Genomic DNA, 23,660 nt, shown 5'->3' with positions numbered 1-23,660 from the left:
ATATGATCTATTAAAATCAGCATGGTCAGTGAAAGAAATGCATGAGAAATGAAGATGCATTTCTGTGCACATTTTTATGTATAAATATATAAAAATATATAATAAGATCTTTCATTGAGTGTGTGTTTAATGCTGGTATGCTCCCACTCTCAGTCATTTGGACTGATAGCTTTGAGAAGGAGATAACCTTGGTTTTAACTCACCATTTATTCGCATGCTTACATGAGCTACATTGAAACAGAAGCTGGCACAAGTGACAGAAGCATCAACACAGTTGATTAAACTATACTTAAGGATAACATATTTTGCTAATAGTAACTTACAAATGGGGAAATTACAGCCCCCTTTTCAGTCCTCGTACATAAATTTATATTTCTGGTTTGTTCTACATTTTAGAACTCTTATTAAATCAAGACAATATTTTCAAATAAAGATATTGATAAAACCAATCCAATATCATAAAAAATAAATTAGGAGTCCAGCCCTTAAGCTTTTTTAAGTCTCTTATTAGGCATAGGATAACAACATAGCAATCTCTGTTCTTAAAATATTAGTTCTGAGTTGTAATTTGTCTCCATCTGCTGAGTTTCTCTGCAGAGAATTTCCTATCATTATCCTTTCCAAAATAAATTCTTCACCATAAAGTATCCTGCACCCCATTTATTATGTGAGAAATACACTGTCAACTTTGGAGTTACCAATATTCTTCCGCAACAATACAGAAACTATGCACACGTAGTATCAGAAATAATGGAAGTCATAGATGGCTATAGTAGCCTGTATGTTACACCAGCTGGTAACCAAGGGGCTTCTCAAGAGAATATCTTTTTTGTTTATATCTGTGATTGACTGTCCTCTCCATCATTCATGATCAGGTTACAATGCATGTACAGGGACAGGATAGCTGGCCATTCAAGCCTTTCGCATAAAACAGATAGGTGTCCCAGTTTGTAGTGGGCTTAAATTAGAGTTTTAGAACACAGTAAACATCTCTAACATTTTTTTTTTTCTTAGTAAAAAACATATGAAGGAATTTGGCTCTCAATAAGGAATGCACCAATAAGTAAAAATGGCAATCCTAAAATGATCTCTTTAGAAAAACCTAAGAGATAAGTATTACCATAGTATTTTTTTAGGAGTGGTATTGATTAAAGGGAAAGCCAAACAAACCCCAGTGTACAGAAACTGTAGGAGAAACTTTAATATTACCTCAAAGTGAATTTGAAGGGAAAAAACAAATTTCCACCTAAAACATTCATGGAAATTAACACAACAAAGTTCTTAGAAAATCTATCATGAACAACTTGGATATGACAGATATGTCTAAATCATATGTATGTGCAGAAAACCAGATAACTACAAATTTCCATCTTTTTCTATCTTTTCCAGCAAAAAATCACAAACATCCAGGATAAAGTTGACATGAAATTTTATTATAAGTCTGTGACTGGAACTCTGAACCCTGGGATGAATACTATGGCATTTTTTCAGCCACCAAAGCTTCAGCAACCACAATTAGTATGAAGGCCAGAGATGTTACAAAACTGAGAACAACACAGCCTTGAAAATTTCCAGAATGTGTGTAAGGAGTCCGAAGGACACTTTTCTTCCAAATACTTCCCTGCCCCATGCAATCCTCTCGTATGTCTGCAGACTGTGGTACCTCAAGGATGTTTTATACCATTCACTTTATTTTACTCTCCAAATGGAATAAATACTGTGTGTTTACATTGGGTGTTAAGTCTTGAGGGTTTTATTAGCTACTTCTCTGCCCCTCTATTCCCCTTTCAATATCAACTCTGGCATCAATATTTTGCTCCTTATTATCAATATCCTTAGGATAAACAACCTGAGTAAACTTTTGCATGCAAATGTTATGCAACAGTAAAAGACAGGAAGTCACTAGTCACAAAAGCTTGTCAGGCTCATAGAAATTAATAGTAAGGGGGAAAAAAGTCATGTTGTAGTGCATTTCCCACAATGGAAACAGTGTGCATGAGTGTATTTCACCATAAATGTTGTTGCAAAAATATAGTAAGTGAAGTTTAGGACATTTTGGAATTTAAAACTGGCAATCAGAAAATGAAAATGTAAAAAAAATAGATGAGAGGAAGTTTATCAGGTTTTTTGCCTAAGCCAAGACAACCATATGCTGCACTAGCTGAAAAATCAAAGAGATTTTCAATGTCAGCCTCGGGCAGCTGTAGGTCTAGGCATCTCTATAGGTGCAACTAAATGGTATTGATGATAGGGAGCGGTAGTTTTAGAACCTCTGAGAATTATGTGCTTGCATAAGGCAGCAAAAGCATAGATAAGAGAGAGCAAGTGAGTTGAGGCCTACATCAGAGAAGGCACAATCTCCTGGCACATCACAGGCAACAGAAGGCATTTCTGGATATTTTTGCTGCAAGACAACCCAAAAGCAAAAATTGTTATCTGCTTCAGTAACCACTAATCGGAGTTTAGGCCTTCATTTAGGACATTATTTCCTCGCCTTGACTTTTCTGATCAATTTTCATCCATCTTTTATTTTTCTTATAGGGGAAAATAAAAGCTGCTATGAATAAATCTTCTAGAGGTAGTGAATGTGACTGAATAAAGTAAAGATCAAGAGGATGAATTTTTGCCATGGCATCTACTATTTTTCCAAAGTAGAATAAATTGAAAAGCATTTATTTTAAAACACTGTATGCAGGATTCAGCATATTCAGTTGTATCTCTTTTAGTCATGTAACTCCTAGTCAACAAGAAAGCCACAATGCATGGCACAACTTGAAGAGTTTCCCATGAAATAAAAAGACTGTTAACATTTTGTCTGCTGCTGCACATGCATATTTAAGAAAATAAGAAGGTGGAAGAAGAATGACAGAGTGAGAGAATGAATACATGCACTCCATTTCACTGTGTAAATTGCATTATTCATTATTATTTTGACAGTTTCTCTCTGATCAAGTCTTAAAAACAAATTAACAACTAAGCATACATTCACTGGTAAGAAAATTTTATTCTGAACTTGTCCCAGAAATAGACTTGAAAATATGACAAATGTTTTCCACCTATAAAAAATATATCTTTAATATTACTAGGCATCTCTATAGGGGGTAACAACAACAGTGAACCTACATGGTGAATCTACAGATGCACCTCTATGGGTGACTGTAGAGAACTTGTCTCTACACTTGTATGAGATTAACGTGATCTTCTCTACATGTCTATTTATATCATATTTTATCACATTCTACCACTCTCTATCACAAAATTTAAAATACTACCTCATTAATTCCATATAGCAACTTGCATAGATAGCAAGTTGCATCCTATATTGTCTTTCAAAACACCACCATCTGAGCTGCACATCTGAAAGGGCAACAGCATTCCTCTGTACATTTCAGTCAGAAAATTTCCTAAACTGTTAGCAGCTACAGGGAATATTAAATGACTAGTACCAGCTTGTAAAGTACTGGGAAAAGACAGCTAAGGAGAGAAAATCGCAATAAGCTGCAGCTAGTACTGGGAAGTTAAAAGCCTCCCAACCCAGAATGAATTAATTTCTGGTGCCCTCGGGGAAGCCTGAAGTGATACCTGGCATCAGGACACAAGCAGTGTGCTTGTGTTGCAAATACACTGCTCAGGACCATTGCAGAATCAGCCATCAGGCAGAGACCTGAAGGGCCCATTTAGTCTATTCTCCTGCTCCAAAGCAGGATTAAAACTCTTAATGTCTTTCCTGGCAAATGTCTATTGTACCGTGAAAATTCTTCAAACAAAAACCTATTCCTGTGTTTCCAAGAACCCAATGCAGTCAATATTTTCTTAAACATTAGTTTTTTGAGACCTTGAGCCAATCTTGCTGAGCCTCTCTGACTCCTGTTCTTGTATTGTGGAGAGACAGGTGAGGGCAATCATTACATTCAGCACCCACAATGTAGCAAGATTGGATAAAGAATTGTCCTCTAATTCATAATTAGGTGATCATGCAAGTTCTGTAGGAGTTTAACAGCCATAAAGACAAGAACAGTAAATGGCAAGATGTTATTGCACCTTCTAATTCTGTACAGCAGCCAATGTAAACAAGGAAGAGGTGGGAATGCACTTCATCATGTGAAATAACAGGTTTGGGGGTACACAGAAACCCAGGACCTTAGCATACCTGCCTTGAATATCTTTTTCTCTTCCTGTCCTCAGAGACTTGAAGTCACAGACACTCATTTTGCAGAAGAATGAGTTTCTAAATAAGCAAATAAAGCTAAAACAAAACTGTAATCTGTATATTTCTAAGCACAGAGTGAGACGTTTCTAATAATAAGTTTCAGAAGTTATATTTTCATTTCAGCCTTCTCTTTCTTTCCCCAGCAGGAAATGCACATTGAGACAATTAAGTAATATGCAATTAGTTATCAAGTGTTTAAAGCTCCTTACTCACCCACTGGAGACATTTCTGGGACACTGGCAACATAAGGCCCATCCAGGAACTTTGGCTCATTATCATTAATGTCCTGCACTTTGATGATGAACTCTGATTCAGGCTCTAGTGGTTTCTTGGTGTCAACATCCACAGCCTGAGCCCGGAGTGTGTAGAAAGGTTTTTCTTCTCGATCTAGACTCCTTATAGCATGAATGTCTCCTGTGGTCTCATCAATAGTAAAAACCGTGCCAGCACCATCTCCTGAAAGGGTATATTTAACAGTGCCCACTCCCTTGTCCAAGTCAGAATGAAGCTTGTAAAGAAAAAGAAAAAGAAAAAAAAAGAAAGAAAAAACAAAAAAAAAAGGAGGAAAATAACATTAATAGCTTTTTCTAGGCTGGAAGGCAATTATTTTTATTTTTTCCTCTTACATAATAAAAGTCCTTAGATGAACCAATTTCATAAGTCTCTAACTGACTCTGAGTGCATGTTAAAAATGTGGGAAACTTGTCTAATATTTTTACCCCCATCTAGTACTTAGCAGAGAGAGCATTTCAAAATTCTACCTACTTTCTCCCATGAATACTGTTCACTACTGAAACTGCAATGAAGCAGGGCTACAGATTTGTTATAAACTGAAATTTAAGATCAAGGATGAAAATCCACCAATAACCACATCAAACAAACATGAGATGGCATGAAAGAGTGTCAAAAGCTTTCACAGGCATTTGACTTTCAGAAAAATAGAAGGAAAGTATCTAATTTTCATTTAACACATAAGAACTTGATGGAATCCTAAACTTAAAGTCAAACCTGATTTAAGAAAGACAATGTACACCTCTTAAGTACAGTAAATGTTAACTAGAACTAAAAATACTACCTTTTACACAAGTATTTTATTTTTTCTGTCCTTTCTGAGATAGTCATACTGTGGACAGTGTGAAGCTAGGAGTTGTCTTGATCACTGGAAGAATAGGGAACTCAATAATTTCTGCCTTAACGCAATCATTTCTGCCTTAAATATCAATATACAAATTTTCCAGACTATCTATGTAAAATCTCTCTTTCAAATTAAAAAAAAAAATACTTGAATACAAGTTCTTGGACGGTTTTGCCCATTTGATCAGTGTCTATACAACTATAATATGGCCTTAAACACTATTTCAAATGCAGGAATTTTTGAAATCAAAATACAGCATGATGAACTTCTTTTTCAGATGCTTTTATCTGTTTCATGCTCATCCTTTAAATACATATAAAAGTTTTGAATAGATACTCAAGGTTACATCATCGATGCTGAAATAGCTTTTAAAATATTCACCCACTTGTCCCATCTAATAAGGACTAAAGAGTTCTACTATAATGAACACAGGTTGGAATGGGGTTTTCAAGAGTGAATTCCCTTAAGCAGTATAGTAAAGCGATTATGGATATAGGCATTATTTACATGATGTACTGCCCAAGGTGAAACACAATAGAGGAAACATGGGACATGAAAGGAGATTATGTAGAAAATGAATGACTGAGAAGCTAAATGGTTTTGGTAATGGGGCAAGAAGCTAGGCTACAGAGAAAGAGGTAAAGGCAATTATTAACATTTATAGCTATTGCCTTGAAATTGAAAATAGGTCCTTGTGACTGTGGAAGAGGTCATGGTTTGTGGAACAGAGTGAACATGAACATAGTATCTTCTTTGTCTACTTTTTCATCTCATCATTCCTGCTCAGTGAATATACTAGATTATGATCTTTCATCTAGCTGCCCCCTGCATGCAATTTTAAATTATTTCTCCAGTCCAAAGTAAAGCATTTTGCTTCTTGAGCACTGGTTCACTGTGGAAAGATTCAAAGGAAGTTAATTCTGTTCCTCCTGGGGTGTTAAATATTTCCTTGCTTGCAAAATGAAAAGATAATGCAGCCTGAGATAATTAATGTCTATTTCTTCCTCATCATTTTCATCTAAGTGGCTCACAAGCTTCCTGCTGTTCCATTATACCTTGCTCGGTTAGAATTTAGTATTTTTCTTCCATTATCATATAGAGGTTTATGGACACACATGGAGGGGAAAAAAAAAAAAAAAATCAAGATGATGATGAGAAAGCTGAAAGAAAATATGTTAGAACTTTATAGAGGGAACCACACCATTTTCTCACTTGTGTCCCTGTATTAAATAAAATATGTCTCATCTTTATTGTGAGGTCTACCTTGTTCCATATTCCCGAAACTAAGAACATCACAAAGCAAAACAATGTGGTTTTGAAGCAGGGATTCATAAATAGGGAAGCGTGCCAAGAATATTGTCTCTGTTCCCATCTCCTGTCGTCAGATTTGGCACTAAAGCTGAGATGGTTGAGTGTCTTTCTGCTTGCCAGCTGAAGGGTTGATGTTCAACTAGTAACAAATCAGACTGTATTGCATGTGTTATCTGGGCACTTGGATTATGCTAGACATAAATAATTATAGTGGCTTCCCCTAGTTGGGGAAAAAGTATAAAGTATAACAAGAAAAAAACAAAACAAGGACTCCTAAAAGAAGGGAAGAGTGAAATAAAAAGGCAAGCAGAAGTATAGCTTTTTTCAAATGTATTGGAGTGAAAAAGCTTTATGACTGGAAGAATTAGCAATTCTACAGTTTATAGATGTGTTTACTGTGCTTCACAAATACCACTCAGCTAGTATAACCTAGGAACCATTCCAATGATACATTCAGAGTTGTATTGCTTTGCACTGGCTGGGATCTGTCACCCTGTATTTATTCATCAAATCATGCTAATCTGACAATTTCGATATAGGCTTCTTAGATACCATTTGTGGACAAAGGGCAAATGTATGTTTATTTGTAACCAACATTGAGCTACACAATTTATGGGGAAGTTCAACATTACAGAGTGTCTAATTACTGTAGGGGAACAGCTGATTGATTTAATTTAAAATGAACTAAATTCTCCAAAAGTGAAAGGCACACAATAGTGAGAATCAGATGCAAAGATGGAGAGAAAGGAATTTGCATTAGATGGACCTGCACAACACTAGAAAATAATCCTGACTTTCAATGCCTGAAATTTTCCAGAAATCAGCTTAGGCTAAAGAATAAGTGCTTGCCAGTGTATCTCTGATTTATGTGTTACAAGCTGTATTGCACTGGAAGAAAAGACATTTACTTTTTGTGCTGAAAAACATACATAAGATTTGTGAGAGACTAGTTTTTCTGACGCTGTGTCCAGCAGTAGTTTCAGTTTTGTATCCCATTTTTCCTTCTTTCTTATAATTATCTTCTAATTCTTGCTCTTCTGCTATTTGAGCAAAACTACAGGGCAAAAGAAGTGCTCAAATCTTACCTAATCCCCCCCTCAATGTGTTTATATTTCAGAATTACTTGAATTTACTGCAACAAGGTGGTACAAAAGATTGTATACACATGGATTTTTCTTACTGTTATGCTTTCTCTGTAAATCCTGAATAATAAAAATGTCACAGAAGTTTGGAAACGCAAGCGATTAATTTCTACTTGTGCTCAAATCTGCACTGTTATTCTCACTCCCTAAGTAACAGAGTTTAGTGTAAGATATGTGGGCAAATCTGTCCCGAGTGTAAAACTAATGACTTCTTGCAGCAAATTCTGTTAGTGCAGAAAATCATAAATATTTTTCTGTGATGGCAGATAAAGACATATCATCCCATAATTCTTGTTAATGTGTGCAAACAATAACATATATGGTAAAGGAAATGACTGATAAAAAAAAAAATCAAGTATGACTAATAAGATGGAGACTATTGTGAAATACATTTCATAAATCTATGCAGAAACTGTGACAGTGTTCTTGAATCATATCCAATACCAGATGCCAGACTGAGTCAGTCTACAAGTCCATGTGATCTAGCAATCTGCTTCAGTTTATAACTAGCTGAAAGCAACTTTGCTTCCAAGAGGATAAAAAAGTTGGTAACAAATCACTACAAGCACATCTGGGAGAAATTATTCAGTTCTTCAGGCAGTTATGTCCAATTCCTAGCAAGCAGTATGATTATTTGTATTTTAGCAATAGATTAAGACCTTACTGCTTCAATAACTCAGTGTTATACACTCCGTGTCACTTCAAGAATTCATACAACTGCACAAATTATTTGATATTACATATGAAAACAGGTGGAAGATCAAGAAATGCACTAGCTAACATACTTCAAGAATTGCTGTATACTCCTAGCTAAATTCAACATGGCAGCAGTATGGATCAGAAGTATTTGTTGCCTGATGCTGATTTGCTCCTCAGTATCCTATCCATCTGTTCCTCAGCTGTTCAGCTTCTCTTTAACACTTAAATGACTTGCATTAATAAACTTACAGTGATTTGGAAAGTTAAATTTGTAAATTCACAGACATAGATAAAGAAATCAGAAGTAAAAGAAACTTAAATTGCAAGATAGTCTAGCCTTAAAATGAAGTAATTGCCATACCCTCACAGAGAATGCAAGAGCAATGACTATGGCACATTCACTAGGATTGCTGTGATCTTAATTTCACAACAATACAGACATTAAAAAGTTGTTGTATGAAATGACTGGTTCCCTTTATGAATTTCCCATCCATATACAATTTAAAAAAGGTAGAAAAATAGAAGAGGAGGAAGTAAAAAAGTTTTCAATGTTAAGGAATGTTTAACATCCCATAACCAATATATTCATTCTCTGTTTGTCCTGGTTTGAGCTGGAATAGAGTTAATGTTTCTTTTTGGTAACTAGAATAGTGCTGTCTTTTGGATTCAGCATGGGGTTTGGTATGAGAAGAATGCTGATAGCACAGTGATGTTTTCAGCTGATGCTGAGACTTCAAGGACTCTCCAACTCCCCATGTCCTGCCCATGTGCAAGGGCACAAGAATCAGGGAGAGAGCATGGACAGAGCACCAGACCAAACTGGCCAGTGAAATATTCCATATCATGTAACGTCATGCTCACTATATAGAGGAGGGGTGGTCAGGAAGGGGGGCTCTCTTGCTTCCGGGACTGTGATTGCAGGATCTTGGTATCTCGGGATCGCTAGCTGGGAACAGGCTGGTTATTGGTCAGAGAGTGGTGAGCAATTGCATTGTGCACTGCCTGTTTACATTGTCTATTGCTGTCACTGTTTTCATTTCATTACCATTGTTGGACTGTTTCTGTCTCAACCTGCGAGTCTCCCTTTGCCCCTCCAATTCCCTCCCCCATACACAGGTGGCAGGGTGTGGGGGGTGGGCGGCTGCCTGACTTTTGGCTGCCAACCAGGCTCAAACCACAACAGTGCTATATTCCGAGATTCGTGCTCTTATTCCATTGCCAATTTCACAGGCTGAAAAAAAAATATTGCTAGTACATCAATTTAAATGCGATATTGCAGTGCATATCTGGACTGAAAACATTACTAAATATTCCAAGATATTAACACTTCCTTGTATGTACAATGGTACTAGTTATCCATCCCACATCTGTATCTTTATATATTCTTTCATTAAGTACTACATTTTAGGACCTTGTTCCATTATTTTCTCTGCCTGTATCTAACTCCATGTATCTCCATTTCTTCTGTAGCCACCAGCTCCTCCCCCTCCCTTTCTTGGGTAAGATGTGCAATGAAAACTGTCCGAGAAGTCAAAATAGCCAACTGACTCCAGTATTACCTAAGACTGCAAACACAGAATGATGTCCTGAACTGAGGAAAGGAAAAAAGATCATTGTTGTATGGAAAGCATAGATACAAGCAGAGCTATTTTGTTGATCCTCTACTTCAAAAGTCTGTGTGTGGGAACAGGGATACCCACTACAGGAGAGGAGGGGTAAATGAACCTAAAGAAACCTTTGATACTAAACACCTATGAAGACTTTCTATTTGGAACATTGTCCTTTTAAAAGATTAGTCTACACATGTTTTCTATTGGCAAGAGCTCTATGATCCACACAGATTACACTGTTCCTTTTAAAAACTGATCATTAGATTCTAATGTACTGCTTTTATACAAATACATTTTTTTTCTTCCCTCTAAAAATACACAGAGGTCGAAAATTTTCCCAACATAAAAGCAGGGTGGGGGAGTTGTCAGAGACTTTAATCCAGCAAACAGAGTAATAAAAACAACAATAGAATTGCTGCTAATCTAATACAATCAAATATTTTCTCTTTCCTCCACTCTCTATCACACACACCGCCCCACACACACACCCCTCCAGAGGACGTTTAGAGACAAGGCAAAATCTGCTCACAACACACTCAGTGCAAATGTTTCTTGATCCTAAAAATTTGGATTACCTAGGGCATCTTCTGAATAGTTAACATGCATTAATCAGGCAAGACTGCAGACTAAAGCTTGTGGTGGGAGGAGTTAAGACACTACTACAAAATGGTTCAGGTGAACAACAATCCACAAAATAGGGGAAATAGCAGCAATAGCAGCAAATAAAATCATAGAATCGTAGAGTCATTTAGGTTGGAAAAGACCTTTAAGATCATTGAGTCCAACCACAAAATGATGAGATAAAAGAAAGGTGAACAAAAAATGAATAGAATTATGGGTTTTTTTAAGGACATTTGGAAGACATTTGGTTTTGTTTTAAGACTGAAAATTATTTGCAATAGGAAGGGGTGTCTTTGTACAGGGCTTTTACAAGAGACCCTCATCCATGACCAGACTTTCTTAGTGGTATGAGAATTTTAAACAATAACTAAAACTGCCAATTAAAGGATTCATATATATATATAAAAAAAAATATATTAAAAATATACCAAGGCTAAAAAAAATATTATTTGAACTAGCCAGCTGTGCATATCTTATCCTAAGATTAATATTCTTAGGTATGTATTGCTATGGCTTCTTTTCTTATGTTTAGTAAAATATCTACTTCCAAGAATGGGCATCCTTCTGTGTAATTTTTATAAAAATTGTAGAAGACAACATGGTTCTGTATTTTGAAACATTTTTAGTAAACTGTCCAAATTAGATTAGAATGCTTTCTTATTCAAGAGAATTAAATAAAAAGATTTTTCTACTCTTGTTCTAGTGAGTCCTGTTTGACAAATAAAGCTGACCTTTATATAATTAAAACACTGATTATCCAATTAAATAAAACATTATCTTTTGTCACAGTGATTTAGTTTAAGCATACTAAGTCAGACCAAACTTTTCTAAATATAAGTGTGGTTGCTAGCTAGTAGTATGGTGGCAAATAAGTCATTAGCAAGGAATAAAACACAGTACCAGATCAGGTCAGTTCAAATTAATCCTCATCCCTGTCAACAACACTGAGTTGAGGAGTCAGGGTTTGTTATTTTTTTAATTCTGCTCTATAAGAATATTTTTGTTGCATTATGCAGAATTCAGTAATAACACTTGCAAAAACGCATCCAAAATAAATATATTTTTCTTTCATGAAATGCAATTGCCCATAGAAAGAAAAAATAACGCTAAATAAAAAAAAAATATGCACCAGTAAAATATTGCAAGATTAAAAATCTATCAATAATATCCCAGTGTAATGTGATTATACAAGTAATTATGTACTAAGTTACAAGTTGCATCATCATTTCTGATGATGTCTTTTACATCACCATTTCAGCTTGGGTTGATGTATACAGAAACACTGTGTCCTGGTCCTCTCTCAAAGTGTAATGTAAGAATCAATATCGGAAGTAATTTCTTTATTAAATTATTCTTACTGAACTCATTACCCCATGTTACAATGTGCTCTATGTATATGTACGTTGGTAGGCTTAAGTCCACAGTTATGTTGAATTCCGTTTGAGACAAATGTTCTGATGGTAACAGCTGGTGGGACCATGAATCTGCTGAGGCCTCTAGGTATTACCATCGTAAAGTAACAATATAATCACAAGTTTCAACAACATATTCTAGTATTGGCTGTTAGACAACAGAAGACAAAATCTGAGGAAATGTATTAATTTCCACTTTCTCCATTTTCCAATGCAATTTTATACATCCTGTCAAAATAATACCAGCAACAATGAAGCATGCAGCTGCTGATGACATCTCTGTGGAAAATGATTTCACCATCTCATTATATTCTTATAATTTCAGAATTTTTCAATGTATTTAACAGGAACAGAGCAGGGTATAAATGTGGCCTACTCCTTTCTTTTCACTACTGTGCACTTGAAGTCTATGGTATACTCTCTTTTGGTTCAGAGGAGTCTGTGCAAGACATCACCTGTTACAAATGAATGCATTTCAGTCAGCACCAGTGGATCTGGTTTGATTTACACCCGTGAAAGCACTGGCACTTCCTCTGTACCAGTGCCTGGCTGGAGTTCCAGTGTCTAAGTGTGGGCATAATGTTGATGCCTGAAACTGAGAAATGAGGGAAGGGAATTTGCCACAAACAGGGATCTGGGGAAAAATCATCACAGCTTTCAGCAGCAGATACTTGTACTCCTTTTCAGGGAAATGTTATTTTTTAATTCTGAAAACTAAATGAAGACAACATCACAATAAAATTTTCCTTTCTTGCTCTTTCATTGTGCAAGATCTGAAAAACATCCAATGGCGTTGCTGTAATTAATTAAAAATGGTAAGTATAGAGGGGTGGTGCTCTTTTTAGGTAGTATGTATGATTGTAGCATTTCCTTTTTGAAACCGGAATCACTGTAAGAATATCAAAGACTTGCATCTCTCTGGATAACACATACTGACAGAAATATATTATTTTGCACTATGTTCCCTGATGTATCCCTACTACAACATATATAAAAGATCAATGCTTGAAAATATGAATTATGCTGTATGAATAATTATAATAAATATTAGAGACTTAGGAAGCCTTTACATGAAACATGCTGTAAGTATAACAAAATTTTTAAGACACCTGTTAGAGGAGAGCTTATAATTTCTAATGACTGCCTAATTATATTTATGAAGACAGTCTCTCTGAAGATCACCAGATAACCACTGTTCAAAAAGTTGAGAAGAAGCAGAAACTCTGTATTACAAATTATCACTGAAATTAAGCTGTTGACAAGGTTAGATATTTTCAGTCTAAAATAAGGTGTTTATGCTTTTGAAGTGAAATGACAATATCCGGTTTCTTTCAAGGGTGTGTGAATGTGATCCATTTTCTGTAGAATTACACTCTATAGATGTCTTAAGGTACAAGGTAGAAAATCATGGTTTATTTTCCTTACTCCTCATGTTATCTACTTGGGTTTCACATGGGAAATACCATTAGCATCAGAGGACACATGCCTGAATACCAAATCCAACATGATCAATACACGAGATTCCTCATCTCATCTAATAATGGCTCATGACATTATGGACATTTGTTTCTGTGAGATTTCATTTTCCACGGAAACTATAGCTACAGCTACTCAGTTGCATGACCTTTTTTTTCTCTTACAGGAATTTTCCTACTGGTGCTAGTGGGAATGCCTTTGTGTAGGCTGCAGGATTAGTTATGAATGTCATAGGGAAGAGTGTACTTCATGCATTCTGCTTCTGAAGTGACAGACAAAAAGACAGCTGTCTGTTAACAGCTACCATGGCAAATTGAGGCTATGGAATGACATCTACTGCCAGAACAGATCATGGCTCTGAGCAGCTTCCCACTCTTTCCCTTGGTAGCATTCACTTCACCTCAAATGTCTGGAGCTGATTGAATTTCCTTGAACTTCTTTATATCACAGTGTCCCATCTAGACAAAGCAGCAAATAGCTGGCTTTTGCAAGCCTGACTCTTCTGAAATTATTAATGGAAAACTGAGAGTTCCTCCTGGAGTTGCTCTTTTGAGGAGGCAGTAACCTGTATAAGGTTCAGTAGCTGTGGCGCAGCATGTATTTCCACATCACAATGACAACTAGGAGAAGAAATGTATCTCCAATTATGTAGTCATAAACATCTAAAGGCATAGTAGTCATGAAGCCAGTTATCTCCTACCATTAACCAGTCTCTAACACAGAAAACTCTGGTTAGTGGTTAGCTGACCTCCATAGGCTTAGTAATGGTGCACCTGGCCACACACAAAGTGAATCCCAAGCCTGATCCTGGCTCCCTGACTCAGCTCTGCAAAACAACCAGAGATAGCTTCTCTGTAAAATCAAAAACTCAGTGTAGTTCCTAGAAGCACACCCTCCATAAGACTCCCTAAACTAGGTTTACCTTACTTTAAGAAGCCACAGTTCTCTGACACGCTGAGACATGAGAGGACACAGATCACCATACAAACTCTCGTTGTGATACCCACTGGTCTACCTATGCTGAAATCTTACCTGTGTGTATATCGCAAATATGATAATAATAATCATTAAAAAAAAGTCACTGATAAGTACACAACTTTTAAGTACCTTTTACAGGAGGACTATCATAAATCAAGAACAGGTTCCTGTAGTTAGAACGTGAAAAAAAAAGATTAGAGCTGTAGGGTCTCCTTTTTGAGTAAACACATTGTTGGAAACCTATGCTGAGAGTATCGGTATAAGTCTATTGCATTTGGAGAGGTCAAAGATTCTAAACCAATTAAAAAAGCTTATGCTTAATTTTATACTGATTGGAACTTTTAGTAGCAAATAAATCTTCTGCTATTTCATTTTTTATTTCTATCAGTATGCTCTTCAATTCCAGTTTGATCTTAGGAGGTTTTGGAGCAAAAGCCTATTAAATTTTGTTGGTGCTGATTAAACTTTCTCCGTTTTTGATCTTTCCCTTGCTTTTTTTTTTTTTTTTTTTTCATTATTTCAAATTTATTTCTTTACTGACTGCACTGCAAATGAATATAAAAACTCTCTTCCACGTGTATTTAAATTTAATGTTACCTTAAATACAAAAAACTTGTTCTGTAAATCACACTTGCTGTAAAGCACTGTCAGTTAAGGTGTCTCTTTTTGTTTGATAATGACACACTAGAACAGGTAGGGAATGACAGAGTAGAAAGATTCTTTCTCAACCTGCCTATCATTGTGACAAGTCATATTATCATAAACTATTTGACCACTTCTCTTTTCTAATACGAAAAAAATCTTAGTTTTCATCACAGAGGTGAAAAATACTAATTTTAACACATCTATTAGAGGGATATTTTAAGGTACTTACAGTCACAGAATTTGATGAGTAAAAATGCCAAAGATATTCTGTTTAAATCTCTTTATCTTAACTTAAGTTGCCCCAAAAACCCGGGCAAACAAGCACAATACAACATGAAGTAAAATCCAAATAATTCAGCAGTCACGAATCAATAATGCTTAATGTATATGAGATATAGGAATAGAAGGTACAGCAGAGAAGCTGAAAGACTTCTGTGCTGTCTCAAACCCAAGAAAGCACAGTAATGTGAACCATGTTCCAGCTGCAAGATTTCCTCAGAACAGTATTTTTAAAGGCTGTATTAATGAAATTGCCTTTTCATGCAGCAACTGTTGCTTTTCCTCTGATTTCAGAAGCAGCATAGGAAAGGGTTGTGTTGTATGCATTTCTTCCATTTTGCTGAAACATTCAAAATAGTTTCAGGTTAAATATTCTTTGGGTATGAAACTGTTACTTGCTATGCATTTGTTACAGCTGAAACAAATTTCCTACAACACTGATTGTGGTCTAGGCATAATTTAAACAATAATGTAATAAACAGCAGTCCCTCCGCTTTTGAAAACTATTTGCTGAAGCTCGTTTCTGGTCTGATCAATTTATATTCTTTGCCTCAAGGACCAACAAGAAATTGGTAAAATATAAGCAGTGATTACTTATCAGCACAGTAGCAACTTATGAAATTTTTTGTTGGAGAATGGCTCAGAGACAAGGGTCCTGTGCCTTTAGCCAGTAGATTGTAAGCCTGCATGCCTAAGTTGTGCCTTGTCATGTATTAAGAAAATCTTTGAACGAACGTTGGCGCAGGCTCTGCTCATACAAAAAGAAAAAGGGGGAATTGTTGGAGAATGGCTCAGAGACAAGGGTCCTGAGCCCACCGAGCAATTGTATGATCAGAGCCTGCTCTAGCTGCTGATGCTGAGCCTCACTAGGGTTTGCCTGCAGCTGCTCGCAGCTGCTGATACAGGAGGAATGTCAAGGACGCTTCAGCCCTGTGTACCGTGGTGTGTCGAAAACAGGTTAAGGGGAATTAGGAATAGTGGTCTGAGAAACCTAGTGTTATGATAACGGTGGTCTGAGAAACACTGTGTTACGGTACTGTCGTGTATTGAAAACAAGTCAGCAGGAATCAGAAATAGTAGCATGAGAAACTTAGTGTTATGAGAAGCTTGGGCTGTAAGCTAACTGCAAGTAGGTGGACCGTGCGAATACGACCTTTAGAGCTTAAGCCAATCAGCTAGTGACTAGTAGGCATAATAATTATCATTGTCTGTATAAATATATGTACCCTGGACCAATAAACACACACGTTGATTGATGCTCTATCACCCACACTGAACCCATCTCGGCGTGTCGTTCGTCCGCGGCTCCGCAATTTTTTGGCCTCAATGTAAGTAGGTTCAACAAGTTAAAAAGAGAATGAGATTAATGAAGAGCTACTACAGAAAGAAGAGCAGAAACATGTTTTTCAGGTGGCTGAGTAAATGTGGGCACTCTAGAGGAAGAAGAATGAAAGTACTTAAGGAGTGTACACCTTGCAGGCCTGCTTGTGGGTCACCTCCTGCATTGTGATGTCTGTACTGTAACATGACACCATTTCATATTCAGAATGACAACTAAAATCAGTGGTGGAAGCCAGGGCATAATGGCAGAGGGAGAAGGCCTACCTGAGAAAAAGGTTTTAATACTTTCAAGCTCCCTTAGAAACAAAAATACTTTATCAATATAGCTGACAGGAATATGAACTGTATTTCCAATTTCAGAGTTTTAGAAATAATAAGGAAGGGGTCGTATCTACAATTTTTTACTCAAACATAATTAGGGTCTTCAGGAATAGTACCAATCACTTCAATAGAATGTATGAGGTGGCATTCATGATACTAAAACGTAGTAAGTTAGAGAATATAATAAATAAAACAAGTAAATTGGTACAATACAGATAAGTGACACACTACATAGTTTGCACTTTCTTCTAGCTTGACTTACAGAAAAATTTTTGGCAGTTTTGCAAAAGTAAGAAAAATTTCTCATTCAGTAGAGTCATTTAATTAATCAGCCTTTGGATGGAAGAAAAGTAGGTTCTTAAGACACAGGTATAAGTGTCAGATGGAATTTGTTCTTCAGGCTTGGATTACTAAAAACATGCAACATTTATATGGACCTATGCAAAACTGAATCAAATCACAAAAATTCTGTATATATTGTAAGTTATGTATACATTCATATTTCACGCATCATTAAGCTGCACTGTGTAAGAATATTGGTATGCCTTTTTTTTTTTAATAAAAATGTCGCATCTATGTTCTAACAAGCAAAAGAAAAATATCTTCCACAGCTCAAGCTTAAATAATTTCTGCTCAAATGGAGCAGTTTAATAATAAATCTGAACGGTAATTGTCTCTGCTGGATTGTCCCAATGCAATTTTTTAAAAAATGTGTTGAGTTTACATGAAGTTACATTCTAGCTATAGCATTTACTTGCAAGATTTACTCATGATTTTAATAGATAAAGAAAACTGTTCTTAAGAATCAGCAGAGAATACAGTATAATAGATAAAGAAATTAGAGTTTTATAATTTGGAATAGAAATGATTGTATGGCTGTGGTAAGATTTTTTTTCTATAGCTGTGGCTGTACTTATATTTTATACTGAAGAGATGAAAGAACAGCCACCTCTGCTGCTGCTATAATGGATGGAGAAGAAAGAGCGGAGCATAAAGTCATTTTACCCCAGAGACAGAGTGTGACAAGGTTATTGTTACAGAGACCTTGGAAGAGTGAAGAAGCAGGAAGCAAGGTAGAAGAGCTGTGTTTGGGTGAGTTTACACTCCATCCCTTTTCTGATAGAGCTGCTCAATGAAACAACAGAGGTGTTAATTTTTTCTAATCCTTCTGAATATGGTTCTTTCTGAAGTCCTGGGGAAAATAATTTACAAGGGCAAAATCTCTCCAGGCTCCAGGGAAGCCTAACTGTGTCCATAAAGCTTAAATCTTGGCCTCGAGAAAGTTAATGGCGTAACTCCCATTGTCTCCAATTTTATTCAATAATAATTAGGACCTTGCAAGTACTAGCAGAGTACTCTCCTGCAGAGTACTAGCAGGATACTCTCCTGCAGAGTGAAAATAAACATTTTCTTTTGTTTAAATTCAAACACTTAGGTAAATTTTCTTTCCACTTTTAACAAACTGAAGATCTCTAAACAGAAACAACAAAAGTCCTTCCTTTTCTTCTGTGGAAATCATTCACCATCTCTCTCTCCTTAACCTCCCTCCCTTTTCCTATCCCACTATGATTTTCCAGAACCTCCAATAATACTATTTTATTGCTTCAAGATTCAAGAGAAGGGATAAACTCGATGAAATAATGTTTTTCAATTTTAACAATAAAGCTTCAGTTAGACAGAAAAAAATGTGAAATACTTCCACTGGTGAAGGAGTTACTTGTTATATGATGGGGTATTAGTCTTCTATTAATGTCCACAGAAGTAAGGCTTCTTTCAGTGACAAATACTGCAGTTATTGATAACTAAATTCACGTGGATTTGCAGTAGCTGCTAATTATGATCAAGGAAGTCACATTTACAAAGGGAAGCATTTTTTAAGCAATTTTCCTAAAAAATATTCCTTTGGTGTGATAAATTATTTGCACATGGACTTTTTGAACATCTGTCATGGTTTGAGCCTGGTCAGCAGCTAAACGCCACGCAGTTGCTCACACACCCTCCCCCAACTTGGGAATGAGGAGGGAATCGGAGGGGCAAAGGGAGACTAGCAGGTTGAGATAAAAACAGTTTAATAACAGTGACAGAATAATACAGTGACAGCAGTATCAACGGGTAATGGACAATACAGCTGCTCACCTCTCGCTTGCTTCCGGCTGGCGATCCTGAACACAAAGGCCCCACAGCCACACTCCCAGAAGTGAGAGCCCCTCCTGGCCCTCTCCTGCCTTTATATAGTGAGCACAGTGTCACATGACCTGGACTATCGGCCAATCCGGGCCCAGCCCTCCAGCTGTGCTCCCCCCACCCCCGCCCCCAGGCAAGGGCTCTGGGGCCTGGAGAGCCCCTGGGGTCTCAGTGTGCTGCAGCACTCCTCCCGCTGCCAAACCAACAGGAGGTCGAGTCCAGCCCCAACCAGGACAACATAACAACACATTTAGCTATTAAATAATAATAAATGTAATTGGCTGGAGAAGGTCCAAGCAACTGACATCATTTCCTTTGCTGTCTGCCCTTAAATTTTCATGGATTTGCAACACCGTTCTCAAGTTTATCATCTCATGACACTTGCTCCAAATATAGAAACCAGGATTGAGAAACATGTTTGTCCCTCTCTAAATAGACAATGTAAACAAGTCTTTAAAGAATAAATTTCTACTTTGTTCTGACAATTATTTTTACTCAATAACAAAGAATGTCTACTGTGAATAAGGCACTTTAAGAGAACATACAATCTGGTGACAGATAAATTTCAACTATACCTGAAAGACATATGTGTAGAAACTACATATTTGTTAATGAGATCACAGAACACTGGTACTTATTTAGAATTAGATCAGTTAATCCTAAACTAATTAGCATCTGTTTGTTAATGAAACTCTTACTCTAGCAATATTTGCACCATAAATTGAACTAAATTTAACAATAAAGGATAATGTAGTCCAATTTACATAGGACAGTAAGTCAATTACTGAAAGAACCCAATTCATTCAGGAAGGTAATATACACACAGAGTGTTTTTGCACAAACCAAATCAAAGAATGAACAGGTTATTACACTTACTAATTAATTTCCCAAAAATGAGTAAGCCGGAAAACAGTAGTTATCTCTGTTGCTTATCTTTTTTTGAGAGAAAAATACTCTAGATATACAAGTTACTGAATCTGTGGAAAACTAGTGTTTATAATTCTATTTAAAAATTTATTATTAAAATATTTCTTTTCATTGCAAAGTTATTTGTTTGAAAATCTAATTTCTTTCAAGGACATCTGACAACGATTTATCTTCTGCACAGCTGTACTGTATAGATTCAGTGCAGTAAAAACTGCCTTACAAGAGTGTTGCTTTGTAAGTATTGCTTACAGCTATATTTTCCTATCTCATTCAGGAGGCAAGATCTACCTTCTAGACAATGATCATAGTGTTTGACTAGATGAATGTAGCAAGTGCAGCCTCTGAAAACACAGTGTGCAAGCCACCCGTAGAAAGACATACACGGCTGTACTCTGTAGTATTGCACTTTATTTATGTATAGGGAATAACACGCAACTGCCAAAACCCATATGCACAGCAAGGCACAGGTCTATTTGTACCAGCCATATACCCCATAGAGCTTGTTCGATTAAAGGATCAATGGGGAGTTTGACTCAATAAGAATAGAAAAAGAAAAAAGGCTTTATGCACAGACCTTCCCCTCCTACCCTCACCTTCCACACCTGCACGGGGAAATAGCCATTCTTGTTGAGCTGCTATGAGATCCAATTTAAAGCTACATCCTTTACTCTAAAACTAAGTCTTTTGAGAGGCTGGCTTAGGGGTATGAAAAGAATACAGCATTCACTTGTAGTGGACCTTTTTAAGTTTTCAGAATAGATTCATCCCTCACTGGCATCCAGCTGGCCTTGTTTTGAGTGCTGCAAAATATGCTTTGCAAAATCATCTAGCACAGACAAAAGAAAATATTTAAGTAAAAGTGAGGTTTTGATTTACTATATGTGTACCTTAAAAGTGCATATTTTTCATTTTAATGATACATTTACAGGAAGCATGAATTGGAGTTGCAGGATGCCAGACACCTGTCACAATGAAATTTCATGCTATGAAATCATGAATAAACTATGTTCCAGCACACTTATAGCCTTAGCAGGATGATGTTCTTTTGTAAGAATTCAACTGGATACTAAATATTCTATAAATATTCTTTTAAAATTGATAAAATTATTGAGACACCCCTGCCAAAGATTTTGAAATTCATAAATAAGTCAAGATTTCTTTGCTAATTTGTTCATTAACTTAATGACCTAGTGAGACTGGTCTTATTCAGAATGATTAACAAAACATTATAACACCAATCTCCCATGAAATAAAAATAATCTTAAAATTAGTTTGTTTTAAACAGCACTTTTAAGTAGTGGGGTTTTCATTACTGGGACAGCTGGTACCGGGAGAAACAGTAATTTACTTTCTTCCTCATTTGATATACCAGCTGCAGCTAGTAGCAGTGTAGCATTTCTGACTTCCATAAGGATCTATTTTGTATTCAACTGGGTTAGTACTGTGGACCCCTGGTTACAATTTTGGGGCTTGTATAACTCCCTTACTATCAGCACCATGGAACTGACCATGGAATATGGGATTCCTTGGGATTTTTTTCAGTAAAAACTCTAATCTTTACCCTTGTAAAGATAAACCTACACAAATTCACGTTTAAGTGTGAGATGCATGTGCAATGGAATCTGTATTTTAGAAGACAAAACCATGGGAGAATCTGAAGACCTCTCTTCATTCTACAAATAAAAACATGTTTTGTTCATACACATGATAGAACCTTAGAAATGCTGATTATCCTCCCCCTCAAAAATCTGATACACTCCCTCTCTACTGAAGCCCTTGAAAGGCACTGTTTTAATTTTTAAGAAAGAGCAACAAGAAACGTATTCAGAAGACAGAAAAATTATACAGACTGGCTCTTCAACTTGCCTGTGACCTGTGAATGTCATGACTTTGATAGGCAGATGAAAAGGTGTTTCAGCCAGGCTGGGCTGTACAAAGCACAGCTAAGAAGAGATACATACCTATCTATAGAGAGGTTATAAAGGAGAGTTTACGTATCTCAGCTGGAGGATAATTCTCCCTTTGACTGTAGTGCAGCATTCTAACATACATCCCTCCTTAGCACAGCAACACAGATGCACCAGAAACACTGAGGGAAGGTTGTAAGGTGCTTCCAGCTGACTTCCCGAAAGTGCAAATAAACCTTTCTTCTCCTAGTATTACCGACTGCGTTTTGTGGGCTGATCCTGCTGCTACAACCACCTCTCTCCCACAGCAGAAGTAACTGTGTCATGCTGCCAGGGAATCAGGCACCAGCTCTTTCTCCACCTGGTCCACAAGAACTACATTTCCTTGCTGAGCAGTACCGCCTGCTGTGAAAAGCATTTTCCCCTGTGGACAGGCAAAGTAATAAACTAGTCATGGCAACAGCAAATTAGCAGCACATATCAGTACTGCAGGGTGTATATAGGATTTGAGTAGAAACACACTGTCAAAGTCCTTGAGGTATTATGGACCTTGACACAAGTAATTAATGATGTTCATGTTCTACAAACCCATGTTCATGTAAGAGCTTCAGATGATAACTGTACATCAATTTACAGAGGGCATTACCAACCCTACTTAGAGGAAGAGAAACAAAGAAATAGAACGGTACAAGGTAGCTCAATGGTACAATTTGTAAACAGAATTCAGTGAAAATGTAGTGGCTTTAATGGAAGTACTCTATCTTTTAGCTGTCTTCCAGAACAATTTTAGCTGTTGATGAGCATTAAGTTTGCTTTTAATTCAAGCCACAGAATGGCAAACAAAGATCAGAGGAGTGAAGCAGAATAATCTAACTTTGTACATCTTCAGCTGGGAACACTGAAGTTTCATGAAGAAATCATGAATCCCAGTAATTCCAGCTGATTCTGCAGAAGAGCAAAAATGATGATCTCAACAGAGAACACCACCTAAAGCAAACTTGTCCTCCTTCCATATGAAACTGGGTCAACTCAATAAAGGTTCAAGGATGAAAATACTAAAGGTCAAGACAGTGGAACTAGAGGGCCTATGAGAAGAAAATCAGGATCATTTACCAGAACAAAAGTAAATAATCAAATGAAGTTTCCCCAGCTGCTGGTTTTACACACACATAGACCCACATGTTTTCCATATGCTTGTTTTAGAGTAGTTCTCCTGGTGAGACATGGTTGAGGAAAAAGGATAAAAAGAAAAAAAAATATCAAACGTGTAAATCACATGCATTACTAATGGGTGTTGCAAAACAGCTATCAAATGTTTCCAATAGAAAGGGCAAGTTAATTTTACATAGCCAAGCATTTTAAAAATATGCATTTTATGAGAATCTTAAAGGAAAAAAAAAAGATGGCATTTTAGACTGCATTTTACGTACAAGATTTCTCTATCACAAATTTTGAATAATGT

The 23,660-nt window shown here is 36.5% G+C and overlaps 1 protein-coding gene across 2 annotated transcripts in view; it reads right to left on the bottom strand.

Moving 5' to 3' along the window:
- The window catches only part of CDH12 (cadherin 12), a 382,326-nt gene that overhangs the window by 124,267 nt on the left and 234,399 nt on the right, over nt 1–23,660 (bottom strand). The window contains exon 4 of one of the 2 annotated variants that reach the window (XM_032991982.2): nt 4,424–4,718. The exons of the other annotated variant lie outside the window; for it this stretch is intronic. Within the exon in view, the coding sequence (XP_032847873.1) occupies nt 4,424–4,718 (295 nt within the window). The remainder of the gene's footprint in view (nt 1–4,423; nt 4,719–23,660) is intronic. 2 annotated transcript variants of the gene reach the window in all.

This window comes from Tyto alba, unplaced genomic scaffold, assembly GCF_018691265.1.
Source record: "Tyto alba isolate M040663 unplaced genomic scaffold, T.alba_DEE_v4.0 Super-Scaffold_48, whole genome shotgun sequence".
Lineage (NCBI taxonomy): Eukaryota > Metazoa > Chordata > Aves > Strigiformes > Tytonidae > Tyto > Tyto alba.
This window is presented reverse-complemented; position numbering and strand designations above follow the sequence as displayed.